This window comes from Tinamus guttatus, unplaced genomic scaffold, assembly GCF_059628265.1.
Source record: "Tinamus guttatus ecotype Peru unplaced genomic scaffold, ASM5962826v1 Tinamus_guttatus_pri_ptg000213l, whole genome shotgun sequence".
Lineage (NCBI taxonomy): Eukaryota > Metazoa > Chordata > Aves > Tinamiformes > Tinamidae > Tinamus > Tinamus guttatus.
The window spans coordinates 11741854-11762500 of NW_028288747.1; the positions used below are offsets into that span (position 1 = coordinate 11741854).

The following is a 20647-nucleotide window of genomic DNA, read 5'->3' on the forward strand; positions in this document are numbered from 1 at the left end:
ATTCCCATCACAATGAGAGCCTCAAACTGGAAGAACAATTTATATAGAGCTAGCTACAGATTAATTTTCTAAAGACAGTCATGCTTGAGTTACCACAGTCTCACTTCTGCGGAGACACAAGAACACATTTGCAATGATTCTGAAAAAGTTACTAAATTTACATTGATTAGTTCACTTAAGAGATGGTTAAAAGTTTAAGCATTGCATCTTTGTCTCAAAAGCTTAAAGGTCAGCAGCTTGGCTTGCTAAAACATTATCTTATGATAACGTAACTGTACAGACTTTCCTGTGCTCCGAGTCTTGAGATTTCTCCCAACTACACAGGAAGAAACCTGGAAGAGTTTCCCCTCCTCAACTTTACTAAAATAAGCTCTCTTTCAGAAAAGGTGTTAGCCATGCCAGCTTGATAGATTTTAGTCTATTTTGTTAAATTCAGTGGGACATATTTTCATATTGAATATAGTAATTTAGACAAATAAGGCTATGGACACATTAGTAAGGAGAATACTGTCCAAAGAGCAGTGCAATGAGGTGTGTACCAGCCACTGCCCACCGCAGGCATTTTACAGTGCCTAGGGTTCCAACCAGCAGCCCTATTGAGCAAATACTCCTCAAGACAAATAAACAAACAAAAACGTTTAATCAACCTTAAACAATCTATGATTAAAAAAAAAAAAAAAAAAAAAAAAAAAAACAGTGCGACTGAGCTTTAATCCTCTTAGTGTGTTTTGGGTAAGACGAAGGTACTTTTCATCAATTAGCAATACAACACAGTAATTTTAGGTTTTCCAGACTTGCTTTTGAGATGATAAATTTTATATTATCTCCAAGAAAAGCATATACACATTTTTCTACAGCCTGGAGTGAGATCAGTGTAAAACCAGGAATTTATAATCATCAGCAGATGTGCCAGCTGCTCATAATGTTCACATTACATAAAGGCTTGGAAGTCAGCTACGCAACAGTTGGTGCCAATCTGCTTATAAAGGAAATGCTGCTGAGACAGAGCCTTCTTACAAAAACAGGGCACGAGGGCTTCATTATTAGATGTTCAACAACGATCCTCAGCTCAGTGAAGAGGGCCCTGAGAATGAGATTTAAACAAAGAATATTAAAATCCTGTAACCGTCAGGCAGAACTACCTAGTACCTAGAAATCCTTTCATTCACTTATTTTCAAACAAATAAACAACCAAGTACCCACGTATCCAATGTGGGTAACAAGTTTCTTTACATCAACTCCCTGTTGCAGTAATTGTAAGAGTCTGAGAATGTGTCCTTTAAACATTAATGTTTTAATTAACTTTGAAAGCTACTTCCATGCATGGACTGGAAAAAGACAGAGGAAAAACCCACCTTCAAGAAAGGGAATACTATGGGAGGGGAAAAACAAAGTACTGCCTTTTCAAAGGCTGTGTAAGGAGTTGAGGGGCCAAGAAAGTGGTTTGTGTGTGTTGCTTCTTGCCAGAAAGGACAGAAGACAAGCACCCTGCAATCTAGAACAAACTCCTAGAAGACAGTCATAACAAGAATCACAACAGTAGTTTCACTTAAAACTACATAAACATAAGAAACAGCAAAAACAAGGAGCTGTAGTAAAAAAAATAGTGTTTAGATTGTACAGTTTAAGTTATCTGTAGGTATCAAAACAAGTGCCTTCATTGATTTTTGTTGAAAAATACCTGTAATAAGATGGAACAGATGATTTCCTATAGAACAGTAGGGAACAGTAGGATGAAATTAAGTTTATGGTTTTCAAACCTGCCTTTCCATATCATGACAGCCAAAGCCACCTCCTTGGTACCTTGTCAAACTATTTTCTAATCAAGCAGTGATCAGACTGGGAAGCATGTTCACAAAATCTTACATTATGCAATGCTTCAAAAGAAGGTTCTGAGAAAGGTTTCAACTTAAGCATGTATCAAACATGCTTAAGATGATCCACATTTTTTCAGCTGATACTATCAGCACATGTTCATAAATACCTGTTTATGTAGAGAAGTGGACTGGTAGCCCTGCAGCCTAAAAACAAGGCTACCTTTCTGGTGAACAGCTACAAACTGTTAAGACTTTCCCAAAGATTAGATTTAATTATTTGGAATCCATCTGCAAGCTCCCATTCAAAGACAGCACATTTCAGAGAAGTCCAGTTATGTGAAGAAAGTATAAGCATAACCTTGATTTTTTTTTTTTTTTTTTTATTATCCACCATTATTCCACGTTTCTACTATTGCCACTTACAGGTTTAGAATTACGAGTTACGTAATCATTTAAGAGTGAAAATTTTCTGAATACTGAAATACTAAGTTATTAAGCACCACCTCCTGAAATCAGTGTAATACTTACCGACAGTACGGATTTCGCCGAGAGGAGTAGCGTAGCGTAAGAAACCTATAGTAAATGAACGGCTGGAGAAGACTCCCCTGCCCACTGAAAGAGAAAAAGAAGCGGAGCTTTATTCTCCCCTTCCTCCCCCAGCTTCCCCTCCCCAGGGAGAAAAGACACAGAAAATCTCCTTAACAAACACAAGGAAACTACCTAGGCTCAATAACGCCAAGCCAGAGTAAGGATCATAGTTGTTCAAACAATCTAGGCTTGATGAGGGAAGAGTAAAGTAAACAAACAAAACCCCAAATACACAGGAAAACTAACAGCACATTTACAAAGGCTGAAGTTTAAAGTGGTTTAACAACAGTTTGATTCTTTAAGAAATGCAATATCGCTGTTTTCATATCAATTTTGTACTTATGAAATATTTTATATCTAGCTTCAGGTAGTTGGAGAAGAGTTACAGAAGTGACAGCAGAGACCATCTAGCGTTAAGCACTAAAGTTGGCTGACATAATTTGTCCAGTTACAACAAACATTTTCTATCCAAAGCACAGTGCTTTGAAAAACTGGGCCTTACTCCTGGAATTGTTTTGCAAAACCTTCTTACAGAGACTATCACAGACATACTGAGATATTAAAATTATGCCAATTCAAACTACTCTATTGAAGTAAGTATTTCTATACTTCACAAAGCTGCTGTTCACTGTAATAGTGATATAAAGTATCAAAGGGGCAGCAAGTTGATCTAAACCACAGAGTAAATCACAGAAACACCATAAGAATTTAATTTCATTGATTGAAGCTTCCTTATAAAGCACAAACCCTGTGCTTTAAACCCTAAAAAAACCCTGTACAGAATTGTACATTACCTGACCTTTTCATTAACTAGAGCTTCTTCAAATATAATCAGGATCTTTACCCAGATGCATAATATGAAGCAAAAAGGAAAGCGAGCTTGGGAAGGTGGGGGAAAACTTGCATCTGTGCAGTACTTGCAAGCAATATAGTAAGCTAAAATAGCTTACAGAACAGACTTTCAAAACTTTATTTATACAGTTATATACAACTGTGTGTGTTTTTTTTAGAACAATTGTATTAAAGCATTGCCAACTATATTGACCTTCACATTATTTTAGATTTCAAAATATAATTTTAAATTTTCAGTTCCTACTAGACAGCGCATGAAAAAGCTACAAATTCTTTGTAAAGGGAAAGCACTACTTCTAAGAAGAATTTTGAAAGTTCTTGAATGTTTCAGATTCTGTATTCTGAGACTATGTAGCAGTTAGTAAGTGGTCCTAAAAATGAACTAAAATCCATCAAGGGTAAAGCCTCGAAAGCATTTAGCTGGCATATTAGGAAATAAAGACAAATTCTAAGTTTTATTAACTTCCAAGTAAATAAAAGCTCCCTTCTGACCCCTCCAGACAAAGGCTTTCACTGTGCTATGATTTGCATAGAAGAAAGGGCATTTCTCCCCCTCCAAATATCAAAAGGCAATGCCTCCAGCTTCAGTCATGTGCAGGTCATTAGGCCCATTTGACTTAAGTTGGATTTCAACACACATAAGCTCTAAAATGAATTCAACAGGGAGTACACAGACCCAAAAGACAAAACAGATGGAATAAAAAAAAACACTCTGATCAGAAATAATGCAGGGGCATAACCAACAACTACACCAACCAAAATTACACCTACTGGTGCTACACACTACTGGATGGTTTAGCGCGAGTTGCAAGATGAAAAAAAATTATTTGAACCAACAGCCTTACTCACGCTAAGAAACAGAGTAACAAATCATATCAGAATAAAGCCTTTTTGATTTTGTGACATACCACCTTGATAAATTTAAGAATCAAATAAATTCAAGCTCAGACAAAACCATATAAACAGGAGATCTCTATGACCCACATCAAACTCACTGTGCAAAGCATGATCTTGTGTAGGAGGCTCCTAATTCCAAAAAAACACATACTGTAGTTCATACCTGAAGAGCATGAAAACTGTAGCTGGCATCAGGAAAATTTCATTGCAAGCAATGAATTTTAGAATATTCTGTTGATTAGCATTCAGCTTCTCCAGAAGATTTCTTAAAAAGGGCAGACTATTTGAACCTCGTGCCTTTAAGGAAGAAAAAAGAGTGTCAGAAATCATTCAAGTTATACAAATCTTCCCTAGCAGGAAGAAAGCAGAATACTAACAACTAGCAGGTATGACTTTTTTCATCATTTTAACAAAAACCCTAGGGAATAAGATTTGTATCCCAAACTATTTGTTTAGGGTGATTATTGGATGATATTTGTTTATATGCTATTGGAAGTGTGGGATCCCTCTTAGAGGCATCACTGACACCTAAGGAACTAAAATTGCATACAGTTAAATTAAAAACATGAAGTTTTGCAAATCCCTCCTGTACATATTTTAGGAGGCTGCACTCCACCGGCCTTATTCTGTCCAGCTGTGGTTGCAAGATATTCCAGTTTGAAATATCAGAGATTAGAGCTAAAAAAAAAAAAATCTGTACAAGACAGTGTGCTAGAGCAGCAGCTCCACCCAGTACATATATCTTCCACTGTAACTAAAAGAATCCATAACTGCAACTGTAAAACCCGATAGAAAAACCAAGCACATCACAATTAGTATCATACTTACATCAAGAACCTTTTTTGTATATGTGGCAGCATGAAGCAAAGAAAACAGCAGAACTGGGAAAATACTCACTGTAGTAGGCGATAAGGAAAAATATAAACTACTGACGCTTCATTCCTTCCCTGCCCCCAAACACACACTAATGTTACAATAACACACAGCTGTGGGCTCTTCACAAGACCTTGGCCAGAATCAGGTACACTGGATTACGACATGCACATGTAAAAATTCTGTAGCAGTTCTCTTTACTTTTTACCTCTTTCTTGACTATAATTTATTGATTTTTAAGTGTGTTAGTTGTGTATGCAAAAGTATAAGATACAGTTTGACCTTATACACAATTGAGTTTCTGAAGAAATACATTCTCTCTTCATGGAAGCGTATAAGGTTAGAAATTAAAATGTATCACACAGACTCGGTCATCATTATGTTCTTATTAACAGATGTAACAGATTGTATTTCTTCCAAGAACATGCAGTTGACATCAGTTCAGACTCTGGACAGCAAGATTCCCATGTCTGTCATTTTAAGAGTAAGATATTAAACTAAGAACAGAAATAGAAGCCACTTCATAAATCTCATCTCTGACAAGCCATGAAAATAACCCCCCTTTTTCAGACTATATTTAAAAGATTTAGCTGAAAAGAAAGCTTACTATGGAATAGTACTCTGTGTACATGCCATATGTCCTATTTGTGGTAAAGAGTTACATAAGTGAATGGTAATGAATTAAAAATATTAACTGCCATTAAAAGAATCACATATGGCATAGATGATAAAAAAACAGTGCATTTAAATACAGGAAAAAGATAACACTAGGTGCCAGAGGCTGCAATGCACTAGTTAAAGAGAATGTTAACCTGAATATAATTCAATCAGCACAAGCAGCTCCTATTTTATACAGGGTATGTTCTATGAATAGAAAGAGTGTTTTAATTTAAAACATGTTTCCAAGTCACAGCACAGACAACAAAAGCCACTGAGTTTTTCAGCTAAGTTTAAAATGGACCAGGACAGCACTTTTGCCAAAGGATACTTGTGACAGGGTAGGAATTAACAAAGATGAGGGAGTAGAGCAGGTAGTGGCAGCTGTCCTCCAGCAAAGCCTGGGCCAGGAAGGCCCTGCTGAGCTGGAAGTGGGGCAGCCGCTGGTGCAGGCGGAGGGCGCTGGTGAGAGCGTTGGCCAGCAAGGCCCGCTGGTAAAAGCTCGCGGCTTCGTGCAACCTGCAAGGCACCAGAGGAGGCGTTACCATAAAAACCAAGCCGGGCTCTGCCTAGGGAAGGCTCCCCCTGGAGAATTGCATCACAGTTGCAAAACACTTGGCGCTTTTCCCACTACAAGAACCATTACCAAAATGGCTTCAAAAACTAGCAGTGCTGACTTACGGCATGATGCCAAAGAAAAAGCAGGATATTATTACATAGCTACAAAAAAACACACGTAACTGCCTCCACTGTCGTTCAACATTTTCCTAAACATATCTAAAAATGTTTTAAAACGATTAAAAATCTGTAAACTGTTCTCAGAGAAAGTACCCAGTACAGCAAATGCCTTCACATTCATTCTTACATTAAAAAATATTTATATATATAAAAGAAGTGTAGCTGCCATCTAAGTTTTTAAATGTTATTTTACAGTATTGCAAAACATACCCTAGAAGAGGCAGGACAAATAAAGCTGAGCAGTAAACTGTGAACAAGCGGGAAATCCACATTGCCGTATCCAACTTGTTTGCCATCAGAAATTGCTAAATTGGAAGAAAAGAAGGGAAAAAAGACAAAAAGACAAAAAGCCAACCCCCGCCAGAAGTTAGTATCTTTATATTTACCAGCATTCCACTCTCCTCCCTTACCAAATTTCATCTCCTTCAAACTTTGCATATAATCAAATGATAGCTTGAAGCAAAGCATGTCTTTTGGTTTTGTAATGCACCCAATATGTGATGTACGCAAAATCAAAAATCTTCTTAGTACACTATCACCAAATATAGTGTTAGGACCTTTTATAGAGATATTTTTTCTATATGGAAACACCTTACTAGACAACCAACTCATTATGCAAGCTCACTAGCTCTTCTGTCCTTATTGCTGTAAGCAGATTTTATATACACAAGGCTAAAAGCTCCAAGTAGGGATTCTTAGGGAGATAGGGAAAAAGAGGAGGTCAATTAGCACTCATAACTATGTCAGGTTAAATATACACACACATACATATATACATGTATATGCATGTGTATATATATGACAAGAAAAAATAAAAAGTAGTTGGGACCTTTGAGGTGGGGACTGTGGAACCAACCAAACAAAACAAACACAGAAAGGGCTCTGAAGGGTGATTTAGGTTGCCTCCTGCTGCTAAGCTCTGGTTAGCCACAGTCCTCTCCACCCCTGACGCCCCGGGGTTCTGAAAGGCCCAACATCCTTTTGGCTCTCACATCCCTAGGAGAGGTGCCCAGACACAGCCTTTCCCCTGCACAAGTTCAGAGGCCGGCCTGGAACCAGAGCCGCCCCCCACACGCCCTAACGTGACGATGAATTAACGCAGCGCCGCACAGCGAGGACCTCCCCCGCAGCACTCCGTTACTCGCGCACCGCGGCGCCGCCTCCCGCGCCCGGGCCCAGCCGGGACAGCCCCCGCACACCCGCGAGCAGCGCGGGCGCCGAGGCCCAGCCCCGGCGGGCTCCTCACCACCGCTCCGCCGCCCTGCGCCGGCCCGTTCTGCGTGGAGTCCGCCATGGCCGCGCCGCGCCTGCGGGGAGAGAAGGCGTCTCAGGCGGGGCGGAGCTGCCGGCCCCCGGGCGGAGTTGCCGGGGCCGGGGCCCCTCTCCAGCCCGGTCCCGGTCCCGGTCCCCGTCCCGACCTCCGCGGCCACCGCTCCTACCGCGCTCCTCCGGCACCGCCTCGCGTCACTTCCGCCGGGGCCGCATGGGCCGCCGGGAAACGTAGGCCTGCGTCACCCCCCTTCCTCCGCCCACCCCTAGCGGGCGCCTGATCACGTCACGCCGCCGGCTTCACCTGGCAACGTCACGGGCCTAATGGCGACGGGTAGGACAAAAACTGGCCCGTTTTGCCCTCCTGGAGGTTAGCCCAAGGGCCTCTCGTTTCAACGAAACCTCGTAGTGTGTCAAAGCAAACTCCTAAGGTGACAGGATGTGCTTGGGCCTGCAGCACTACTGAGTAAGCTGCAGCATCAGGTGGTCTGCGTTGGCCATGCTGCAGCCGAGGAGCTGGGGTTCCCTGTACGTGTCACCTGAAACGGGGCTGTGCTGCCGCACAGAACAGTCGGGTCTATAGCTGATGCTACATCTCAATAATACTAAAGATTGAAACCTTAAAGCTAAACACAGATGTAATCAAGCAAAGGTCCTGGGGGCGGGGCTGGGTGGCACGTTACAAAGGTCTCCCCGTTGCACACACCACTCCCAAATCCTACAAAGTACAGAGAAAGGGCTAGTTCTCACCTTGTTAATCGGTCCTCAGTCTTAATACTGATATTTTTTAATTGATCTGTGGTGGATAGTTATCGGATCCTGATTCTGTTCTTAGTTAGGCCTCAGTAAATCTGATATAGCTCTCCTGAAGTCAGCATCTTAGTAAAAGAAACCAAGATGAGGTTCTCAAGACTGACAGTTTTGCATTTTAACTTCCAAAGTTAACTTCCTCATGTGATTTGAAGTCCTTTGGATTTCTCTCAAGCATGTATAGCAGGTTCCACCTCCTGGTGATACAGTTTTAAGAAAAGCAGGCTATCTGCTCCCATTCCTGTACATTCTGAGATGCTCACACTTTAGCAGCGCGAAAATTGTGTTTTTTTCACCGAGGACGTTGGAATCAACATCAGCAATCAGTCTCATTTCTGATTTATGATAATTAAGCTTGAAGACTGATTGGAATAGGCGCAGGGAAGCATCTGGAGAATGTATAATGAAACATGTCGACAGGAAGGAGCAAAACAACAGAGATTCTAATGCCTTAGCAATCACAAGTAAACTAAGGCTTTAGGCTAATTGACACATTTAAATTGAAGTTGTATGACCTGATTTTTCACTTCTTTTCTTCACCACTCATCTCCATAAAGTGGATACAAAATAGGCACAAGAACTGCCTGCTGTTTTGGAACTATTTTCTACAGGTGTAGAACCTGTAGAACACCTGTAGTGAATTAGGAGTGTGAGTGTGTCTGCCAGATGTTCTCAAATATGATACGTAAATGTAATACCAGTACTGTCAAACAGCTGTGTTAAACTGAAATTAAGGCTTTGAATATAGCTCCAGTTGCTTAAGTTAAAACATTACACCAGTACAGGCTGGGGACCGACCCAGAGAGCAGCTCTGGGGAGAAAGACCTGGGTGTCATGGTGGGTGACAAGTTGACCATGAGGCAGCAGTGTGCCCTCGTGGTCAAGAAGGCCAATGGGATCCTGGGTTGCATTAAGAAGAGCGTCTCCAGCAGGTCGAGGGAGGTGATCCTGCCCCTCTACTCAGCCCTGGTGAGGCCGCATCTGGAGTATTGTGTCCAGTTCTGGGCTCCACAGTACAAGAGGGATGTGGAGCTGCTGGAGAGAGTCCAGCGCAGGGCTACAAGGATGATCAGGGGCCTGGAACATCTGCCCTGTGAGGAGAGGCTGAGGGAGCTGGGCCTGTTCAGCCTGGAGAAGAGAAGGCTGAGAGGGGATCTGATCAGTGTATATAAGTACCTCAAGGGAGGCAGTGAGGAGGACGGTGCTGGTCTCTTTTCATTGGTGGCCACCGACAGAACTAGAGGAAATGGCCACAAACTGAAGCACCAGAAGTTCCTCAGGAACTTAAGGAATTTTTTTTTAACAGTGAGGGTGACAGAGCACTGGAACAGGCTGCCCAGAGAGGTTGTGGAGTCTCCTTCTCTGGAGATCTTCAAAACCCGCTTGGACGCAGTCCTGTGCCACGTGCTCTAGGTGACCCTGCGTGTGCAGGGGGGTTGGACTAGATGACCTCTAGAGGTCCCTTCCAACCTTAAGCATTTTATGATTCTATGATTCTATGATTACAAGAATATTTTGTTTGTCACAACAGAAAATATTAACATATCCAGGAGATTTATTTAGGTTGAAGTGAAATGTGAAAATACACAGTGAAGGCCACTAGACATTTAGTTCTGCAAAACTGAAATACCACAAGAGAAAGACACCTTCTAACCTATCAGCAGGATTATGTATTTCTTAAATTGACCTGAGATGACAAGTTGCATATCTTTGTCGGGAATGCTTGTTATTTTTTTAACATTTGTAGTTTAGAAAAGACTGAATACACACACAGGGGAACATTCATTTCTAGAATGTTGTTTGCTGTCTCCTACTCATACACACTGAATTTTACCTTTTTGTTAAGTTTTTCTTTTGCAGGTTTGCCTTAATTATATAGAAATAACATAAATAGAATGTTATTCTGTTGCTGATTCTTAAAAGTTAGTGACTTCAAAGATATCATACTTTGAAAATCTTAGAAAGGAAGATCATGCTTGGGCCTTCATAGTCAAGAAGTTTCTTTTATTTTCTAACAGTTTTTTATTTTTCCTGACTTTACTCTTCACTTTTGTACTTCTGTGCCTGGAGAACTTTGCCCACTGTGCTTTCTTGTTCAAAAAAGGCTGGGCAATTTGGGTCACAGTACTGTTAAGTTTAACTTGAGAAAAAAAAATAATAATTTGCATCTTAAGAAATCAAGTTTCAGCTACTGGCTTCCCTCTTTCTCAATTCTTCTCTGCTACAATATTGCTGATGGAGCAGAGAGGAGGAGCAGAAATTGATTCCTACATTATTAATGATTCGGTTCCTGACAGTTATAAGGGGGTTCTTCCATACTATCAAGCCACCAATTTGCCTGCTCCTACTTCCATGGGCGATTGACTGTTTAGATATTTAGAAAAGTCTCAATATAATTGCTGAGGACTTATCTCTCATTAAGAATACACTCCTATTTCTTCTCTATGGCAGTCCACACAAGGCAGCACAGATATATCTGAAATCTTCACTAACACATCTCTCTCCGTTCCCTCCATATGTTCATAAGCCTATCAGTTACTGGCAGTTAGGCACCTAGGAGCAACTTTCTCATAAATTATAAATTTATGGATGCAAGCAGATACATTTTGACCTTTGGGCCTCAGACGTATTTCTACCAATGCACTTTGATGTCTTTAGGAAAAAGAAAAAAATCTTAGTAGGGCTGTGAAGTAACTCACCTGTTAAACAAACCATGAATGCTCTGCGTGGGCTCGGCTCAGGCTGCTGCCCTCCAGACACACTGCAAGGTCACTGATGCTCACAGCATCGCTGTGAGTTAGGCGCTCACTGAAGACTTCGGGATAGGAATCCTGGTAATTTGCTTGGCCACACACCCTACTGCTTATGTGTAGCATGGCTGGGCTGGAAACAGCATCCAGAGTTGCTGAGTCTCCACTGCCACTTCTATTCTCAGTCTCAGGCTCTGTTTGCTTCTAAATGGAAGCATCTGCAAAGCCACATATTTGAAAATCCAATGGAGAAGGAGGGGTTTTATGGTATTTCAAGTTAATTACTGAGAATCTCATTGCAGGCACTATGGAAATATTTATGAACAATAATTATTATTAAAGACCCATAATAAAATATAGCATGGCCCATTATTTCACGTTACAGGTTTGGACATTTTATCATGTTTTTAATAGCATGTCTTTCTCTTTAGCTCTGGCGTTTGGACACACAGAATTAACTCTTCTGGGTAATACCTAATGTTATAATGTGAAATTTACTGTCAGTGGAATAGTAATTGGAGCAGACACATAAGCAAGTGCATGGAATTAGCAAGACCACAATCTTGAGGAGTCCTCAGTTTCTGTTTTAATAGAAGCTGACACAGTGTTGTCTAGGTGGTGATCTATCTTTTTCTTGATATGATTGAAAGAAGGTACTGTTGATAACATTCATGCACACTTTTGTCTCTCTCTCCCTCTTTTTTTTCCAAGTAGGAAAGAGAACATTCCTACAAGGTCGACAGTATTACAGTCCCTTATGGCCAAAGTAGCTACATTATTTGTATCAGTAATGTATGATGCAAAGCTGAAATAAGTTTTTATCCAAATTTGTAATGAACAATTTGGTTCTTGTTTGTGGTTATCTCAAGCTGGCTGTCCAAATCTTAAGAAACAATGAAGGACAGCGGGTCAATCCATGTTACATTTTTCAGAAAAAGAAACAGAGAAGTCTTCTGTCTCTCTATGTTGGATGCTTTGTGATTCTGCTCCATGGTCTATAGCAATATCAAACATGGCCCCCTTTCTTTTCCCTCGCAGATGAACTTTCCATTTACTCATCCTTCCAGGAAGGATTACCCTTTTAATCAGGAGGCGCCTGCCAAAGCAAAGAAAGACATGAACCACAACCTTTTTGGAGATGTGCAAAATAGAAAGCCTTCCTTCCCCTAGCTTTCTGTGTCAAGACTTCTGTATCTTTGAGCTTTTTGGTATACCCCTCTGTTATAAAGATGCATTATTCTCATGAGTTGCTCCCAAACTGTAAGCGTAACCTTAAGATGGTGAAAAGGTCAATGATAAATTGTTAACTATAATAAATAAAGATTGGGGGTATGGCATATGCACAGCAAAGAGCAGTGTTACCTGCGTGTTTTATTTTCAATGCCCAGCTCATCAAGGACACAAAAAATACTGAAAACTTCAGAATAGAAAGAGAGGTGGCATACCCATCCAGGACAAGGGTGCTTTTAGTGCATGCAAAAAAGGATTTTCTCTGTCATGAGAAAGCATAGCAAAAAATATTAACAAATGTAGAAACACAGTGGATGTGGACTTTCAAGTACCCATACTGACTGATTAGGAATCCTGCTGCAGGAAAAAAAAATGATAAACATCATCCTGCAGTCTTGAAGTAAAATCTGGAAATATATTGGCCAGTGCTGATCTAAGTGTTGGGTAAGAGGTAAAAGGCTCCCTTCCCCAGCAATCATGGACTAGAAAGAGGAAAAAAAAAAAAAAAAAAGCAATGCACTTTCCCAAGGAAACTTCAGTTCATGATGCAAGGAAGGTTAGTTGTATGTATGCATAGAAGTATGCAAAGAAATATTCTCTTTCTGAAAACCATCGATTAAATGAACTGAGCAAAGAAAAGACTAAGTGTGGCATCCGTAGTACTAGAAATAGAACTTCATTTAAAAAAGCTAATAGCACTGAAAGATAAAGCTCCATGTTTTTCAGCAGAGGTGTTCATGAACAAGGTTACGTTTTTGCTACTCATTCAGCAGGACCTGATTTTTGCAGATGAACAGCAAGGACTGCAAGCGGTATAAGCTGGGAAAGCAAAAGGGAACTACCCGGAATTTTCTGCTTTTTTCTGAAAGTAGCAACAGCCGCAGTCCAGGTATCATCCCTTGCCATAATGGTAGTAGTCATAACACTGGAAATCCCACCTCACTCGCCTATGAAACTTTTCTCACAGCTACAGGAAATTTGGGGGCTGCATTTTCTGATAAGAGGTTATGTTTCCTGCCCCTGAGCTTCTGCACCTTCAAAGCTGCCCCTGGTTTCACCCATAAACAAGTCATTAGAAAAGTCTCCTCAAGTCTATTGGTATCATCTGTACTCTTTAGATCATTACAAAAGTATTGTGGAAGCAAATGCTTTCAAAGTGCATATAGAAATCTTTCTGAAGATTAGAGGAGGCTTCAGAAAGAAAATCATGGCTTTGGACAGTATTTTCAATCATATTTTCCTAAGCAGTATTTGTTCCAGTGTTCCATTTATTATATGACATAAATTCTGTGGTTGTTGTCGTCATTGTCTTGTTTTGTTTTGTGCTGGATACTTCTGGTGCTGTACTTTCAAAAGCACTTCAGGGTGCAAATAACCCATGAAATCATTAAAATTCTGTATTCTTTATAAAAACCCAATCTGAAAATCATAGACAAGAAAATCATAGATGATTCAGTGACTTGTGTATGTGGAAATGTTTTTAATATTTAAATTTTTGTAATAAATTGCTTAAGCACAGAACTCTGACATGTCTTCTGCAGACATTTTTAATGGTATATTTGGGAGGGAGTTATTTTTATTGATTCCCAGCATATCTAGTCCCAAATATATGAGTCAAGAGCTCCATGACTTCCAGTGTATATAATTAATCCCTCTATTTTTCATTTTATTCCATATAATTTAATTAGGTTATTCTAAGTTTAAAATCATTGCCAAAAATATATATGCATATTTTATCCAACTGTTTTTTTTTTTTTCCCTAGGCCACTGGTAATCAATAAGAGCTTAGAACTTTGAAAAGATAAAGAATACATGGAAAGACAATCAGTTTAATTAGATTTGTCCTTCCAAACAGTCATAGGTAAAGTCCATCCATTCAAATCTTATCTAATCATGTGCAGAAGTGGCGTGAAATTGAATGAAACCAAGCTGTTCATATCCCAGAAAATGTTCGTACCAAGATACAAAAATCCTCAAGGATACCAATTAGTCAGATAGTCTTCTGATGAGTCAAGGATAAGTTTGTCACTCAGTCATATTGCTTCTGATTTATACATTTAGCATAGTGACTGGTAATGGAAGTCTGTTCTGTGAGGCTCATAACTTCTTATTAAATTTCATGTTATAAGAGGTCATTTGCAGACGAGAGGTATCTTACATTTCTTTTTTTGGCAATCTTTTGTGACTTATATGTAGCCACTAGTAATTACTTCATTAGGAAAGTAAAATGCTGGGAGGGAGTTCAAGCGACATATCTGGTATTATAAAGTCATAAGCAATCTGGAGAGGGTCCCTTGCTAAATGAAGAGTTAAACCTGGAGCAAGATTATTGGCGTAGATATATCCATGCAGTTTCTGAAATGCAATAGTTAAGTGTCTATCAATCAACTGCGCCTGGAACAGGCAGAATAGAGAATTCTGGGAATATCCATGGAAGATTGTCTATACTCACTGTTAGCTTCTTCGCTGAGGTTTAATGAAGCTTTTGGTGAATTATACTATTTATTTTTCCTGATGCAGATTTTTTTTCAGTTGCATGTTTCTAAAAACAGAGTAAGTGCCTTTGATCTCATTTTCCTAATCAAAAGCAAGAATAGATATCTCAAAAACGCTTATTTGTCACAGATAAGATTGTCTTGCATTACAGTTTGTCCAAGGTCATTACTAAGTCTTTGCATGTGAAGATACGATGCCCTGCACCTTTGTTTTTTGTCTTCATTGACAGCAGTAGCAAAATGGCCTTTGTTAAAGGCCTTGCAATATTAAAAAATCTGGCAGGCCTGTCATGTGATTCCCTCAGAGTCATTTGTCTACAGCAAAAAACAACAGGCAGCTGTAAAATTTAAAATAATTCTCTCATGAGCAGGAAAAAAAAATCCAGAGATTCACACTACGCTGCAAAATTCACACTGGAATGTCTGTATGGATGATTAATATCCTGGGAAAGATGGTTGAAGAAGACGGGGCAAGTCAGTGCTTAGTATGATTCTTCTGGTACCCTATTACAGAGGCAGAAGCTACAGGAGGGTCCAAGCAGGTAATTTTATGGTGGGGGAAGGCAGGAAAAATGTGAGGATTTTTAGTGTTTAACCATTAAGAGCTGTTCGTGCTAAGAGGGTTTTTCAGCAGCACTCTAGGACAGAGACTTGCAGGGTGGATAAAATAAAAAAGGCAAAAAAAAAACCACAGGGAAGTAGACTAAAAAGGAAAAGTGTAACTTGCACACTAGTTTTATCACAAATAGAAACAAATCAGATAAATATAGATATTAAAATAGACAAAGGAACACTAGTCGGCATAAGGTCCAAGAGAAAGAGGAAAGAAACTACAGTTGTAGCAAGCAGTGCGTGTAATGATTAGATTGTGTTTGAGAAACGGGAGAAGAGCAGTAAACAATGAGTGACAAATTTGTAGGCCACAGGGTTTTGCTCAGAGATAGCGGAATCTGCATTCTTGGAGACTGTGAACACTCACGGAAGAAGACACAGATTTAGTGCTGACCATTGACCTGCTTCAAGAGGAAAGCTGGATCAGCTGGTCCCAAGATCCCTCCCAACCAGTACTGATGTGCTTTTGTGAAGAGTGAAGGTCTTAAGTAATAAAAATGAAGTAACTGTAACAGCTGGTCATGGACATCAGATTCACCATTGTAAGGATAACAAATGCATGATGGAATAACAGGCATGATTGAAACACGGGCACTGAAGGATAAGAACTCTAAAGAAATGTAGAAAGAAAGGCTACATAACATGTATGTTAAGAACAAAATAATTATTTTCAAGAACTAGTCAGGGCAAACATTGAGATGCAGTTGAAAATGCAGGTTATTAGTAACCATACCATCCAGGTATTCCTAGATGTTGCAGCTCATGTAGAGGGGAGGACTAGAGCTTAGTTGCTAGTTTACTAAAGATAAGTTGCATAACTTATCTAAAAATGCATCAAAGACTCTTTAATATGTTCATTAAGCAACGTAATGATAGAGGTATCTATATAGGGGTTGGGGTTTGCAATGTTGCAAAGGTAGGAGGCATCTTCAAGACATCAGAAAACTTATCACACACTTTTGCCTAAAAAAACCCAAGATGGTACTGCTGACATTTTAAGATTTCAAAAATTGAATAATTTTTCAGATCAAAGACCTTTTCACAAGTATTTGTTCGAACAGATAGAAATTATTTTTCATGGGACTTTTTTAATGAGCTGGATCAAAAGCATTGGAAATTTTAAGGGATGAGTCTTGCAAGCTAGCTGGGAAAAAAAAAAAAAAAGCATCTCTGAAATTCTGTGGCAAAAACAAGGAGAGAAGTATATATCATATAGTCAATCCCATAGTGCATCCCATAGTAAAGTGATTAAATTCTCCTTAAGAGGTTGTCTCCAACTTTAGAGCTGGAAACAAAAGACCCATAGACGACTTTAAAATATGAGGCACCAAGCAGGAGAGAGTCTGTCAATGCCCTCTCTCAGCACAGGATGAAATCTGTCCCTGATTCTCACCTCAGTTTCTGAACTCCAATCTTTAAAATTTCAAAGAATCTTTCAGGAAGGTCAAGTCTCAATCTCTGAGGTCATTTTGATCCTATTTTGTGCACTGACAAAGCCAAGAAAATCAGAGTCTTTTTCATGAGCTATAATCCCAAGATCAGCCTTTCCTCTATAACATGTGGATGTTTTGACCATAAAGTACAACTGCATGGATTGTGTTTGTTCATTGTCATGAGTCATTAAGCTAAACGGGATGTTACATTTGTTTTCCCACTTGCAAGTATGCTTAACTTCATTGATATGATCCCCCTTATAATGCTCAGGATCTCAGACTGCAAAACCAGGCAAAAATATATATATTTATTTTCATTTGAGCAAATATGGCATTCAGCAAAGTCTTAACAGTCCGAGCAGAGGACTTTGAAGGAAATGATAACAAAAGCAGCAAAAGGTAACAAAATCTAGAATGATGATATTTGCAAAATAGTAGTGATAAGTTCTGTTCATCATTGCACTGTACAGCTGTCTCTCAAGATTTCATTGGAGACCCTTGCACTAAGATCCTTCTTGTTTAAAGTATAAACCAATGCTGGTCATCTTACACTGAAAAAAAGAAAAGGAAAAAAAAAGGTCACTGGAAATGAATAGTGAATATTATTTGTGACAAGAATGATAGTTCGAAAAGTATTTATTATATTGAAGGACTTTTTCAGTGGTGTTGGCATCAGAGTGTTTCTGGCATTTACAGATGTAGAATTGCATGATATCTTGAAGGAATGGTATTTCTCAAAGAACAGCGGAGTTTACTAGGAACCAGAAATAGTGAGGGGGGATTATTTCTTAAACTCGAGAAGACTTTCATGCTTTTTATCTATTCTGTTGAAAATGGAACACTCGTGCCATCTAATCACGACTTCCTTGGATTCTGAAAGACCAGTAAAAGAGGCACATTGATACTCAGTGAATAGAAATTCAGTATTGCGTTTTGTGCGTTCTTTATATTCAACCCATAATATTCAAAGATTGTTTTCATGAACCTAGCATATTCAGCCTGAGCCATCTGATTGCTTTCTGTTCTGTAGATCAGTGTGAATAATTTTTATCTCCTATTTGAGTATTGAGTATCAAGCCATCTAGTTTAAAAAATACTTTAAACTGATGCCTACCGTATGTATTAGTTATACACAAACAGATGTAGTACTTCAATTTCTATCAGCTGCTAAAAACTTTCTGAGTACTGCTGTCAGCTGAGATCACCTTGAATAAAGTCATGAACATCTGGTACCAAAAGTAGAGCTTCTTTTTATGAAGGATAAACTTTCTAAGGCTAATAGCAGACAGCTAGGTGGCTTGGGCTTAATCTTTGGTTAGATTTCACCTCTGGAGACCTTCTGTGGAATCTTGTTTTAAAGTCATAAGTGAAAATCAGTTTAGTGGGTTCATACTTGTTTCTTGTAGATATTTGTCTAGGTAACAATGTCACAATACAATTTAGTGTGTTTAGGAGTCTCCAAGTAAAAGCAACTAGAAAAGGTAGAATATTTTCCTAGCCAAAATATAATTTGGGTTGCAGTTTAAACTACAGTACAAATTCATGAACAAAAGAGCTAGATTTTACCCCTTCTGCTCTACCGACTTACATCATTAGATGAACATAAATCACAGCAGCCCTGTGCCTCAGTATGTCAACTTTCGAGGAGACTGGAGAAACAAACATAGGATTATAACATCCTATGGCAATCTTAATTTGAAGATCTATCTGCAAAGATCTGGTTCCCAACTATTTAGGGAAGTAATGGGATCCTGTCCACCCTCTGCACTCAGTCCTGCATCCTCCTTCTGCATCCACAGTCCCTGGACAAGGGATGTTAGAGGGTATGTCCTTGATGATGTGATGTACACTGCAGTCTGGAATAGAGAATATGGATGGTATAAATATGGATAACGTCAACTAGTATCTTGATACCACAGCATCATTTCTCTTTGCACCACAGATCCAGGGTGCCTGCAGAGGTGTTTAAACTGGCTAATAAGCAAAATTCAGAAGGTGAATTTGAGCAATCTTGGCAATCATCCACACTGCAAGTTCCTACTTCACTACTCATCTGTGTTTTGAATTATTCTTTCTTTCTCCAATGCAAATCTATAAAGGGAGCCAGCATGGCTCAGAGCAGCATGGACCCAAGCCGTTTGGCCTTAGTCACAGTATTTAGCAGCGTAGATACAGCCTTTAAGACCATGAGCAACTTCTGATTTATCCTGGGCAACTTGACTCTTGCTCATTACTGGAATTAAGAAGCTGTCACAGGAATGTAACCCATGTCCACGTTTTCACTAGGCAAGTCAACAGGCCCAACCTCATGCCTTTCCTGTTGGTTTTGACAGAAATTTCCCAGTGTAAGGGAGATTCCCTTCTTAAGATCCAGTGTATTGCTTTTGCTCTATTATTAGATACTGTCCTAGTTAAAGCTGTTTCTGCAGCAAGTTTTGTTTGATTGATTGATCATTTTTGTAAGTGTTTTAACAAAAAAAAAAAAAAAAACCTTGTTTGCATTCCAAACTCTGCCTCCATTAAGGTCAGTTGTTCCTTCATGTTTGACTATGTTGTAAGAAGACCTCTGGTCCAGGGCTTCTTACCTAGCAAGTTTCCAATATGCACCTAAAAATAGATCAGGAGGTTAAGAACTTACTCCTTCTTTCAGGTATCTGTAAAACATGGTTATGTCAGTGTTAGCAAATAAAATGGGCCAGGATCTGTTCTCCAAGATAAGGCATTTCTACGAATAAGACACACAGCTCTTGCCTGTGTTCCATGCCTGTACTGTGTATTCCCTCCCAAACAATGTCTGTCTAATCCAGTAAGATTTGGGATGGGCCAAAACCCTGCCAATAAGCACTGTAACAATTGAATAGTATGGGAAAATACAGGAGAGCATTTGAACCTGTGTCCTGACCTTAGAAGGCTTAGACAAGAAAAAAAATCAGAACAATATTCAAAATGGATTAAAAACACAGGCAATTGCAGCATTTAGTCTTTAATCCTTAGCATCCGTCTGGCTATCGCCGCTCACAAAGACCAGCCATATCCTGCCATCAAGCTGTCTACAAGCTCTTTTTACCAGAGAAAGAAAGATACATGATCTGATATATTTTCCTAAGATGCCGCACAATTCAGGCCGTCTAATTGCATTATAGCACAGGTCCTGGCTGTAAGCAATGAACCTGGCAAGACAGGGTCTGGGCTAACTGTCCTAATGGGCCATTTCAGTTGTTTGTTTTCAATAAAAAAAAAACCTTCTGCATTATGTACCAAGATTTAGAGCCCTCAAAGCAAGTTGATAAGCTAGGTATATTTGTAGTCTGCCCTAGCAGTAGTAGACTTACTTAAGACAGCTTTGTTTGAAAAATAAATGAAATATTTGCATACTTCCATTCCAAAAAATCCACTTGCATTTTCACATATTCCAATCCACATGTCACAAGATGAGACTGAGATAAATGCTGTGCACAGAAAAAGCAGGAAATGACCGTGCTTAAATAAAATGTGATTCACCATTTCTAGGGACCGTTATACTGTTAGCCTGGCCTTTGTTTCTGTCCTAGATGCTTAAGTGAGTATCACTCTGCAAGCTGGGGCATACACAGTCTATACAGTTTGGAAGCACAGGTAGTGATTAG

The 20647-nt window shown here is 39.5% G+C and overlaps 1 protein-coding gene across 1 annotated transcript; it reads right to left on the minus strand.

Moving 5' to 3' along the window:
- Window positions 1-724: 724 nt before the first annotated feature.
- On the minus strand, window positions 725-7751 carry TMEM33 (transmembrane protein 33). The gene is made up of 7 exons (XM_088524751.1): window positions 7669-7751; window positions 6633-6727; window positions 6016-6203; window positions 4983-5050; window positions 4318-4451; window positions 2346-2429; window positions 725-1084 (listed from the first exon to the last, which is right to left on the minus strand). Exons 1-7 carry the CDS (start codon window positions 7714-7716, stop codon window positions 955-957), a joined length of 747 nt encoding a protein of 248 aa, XP_088380877.1. The 5' UTR covers window positions 7717-7751; the 3' UTR covers window positions 725-954.
- Between the last annotated feature and the right edge of the window lie 12896 nt (window positions 7752-20647).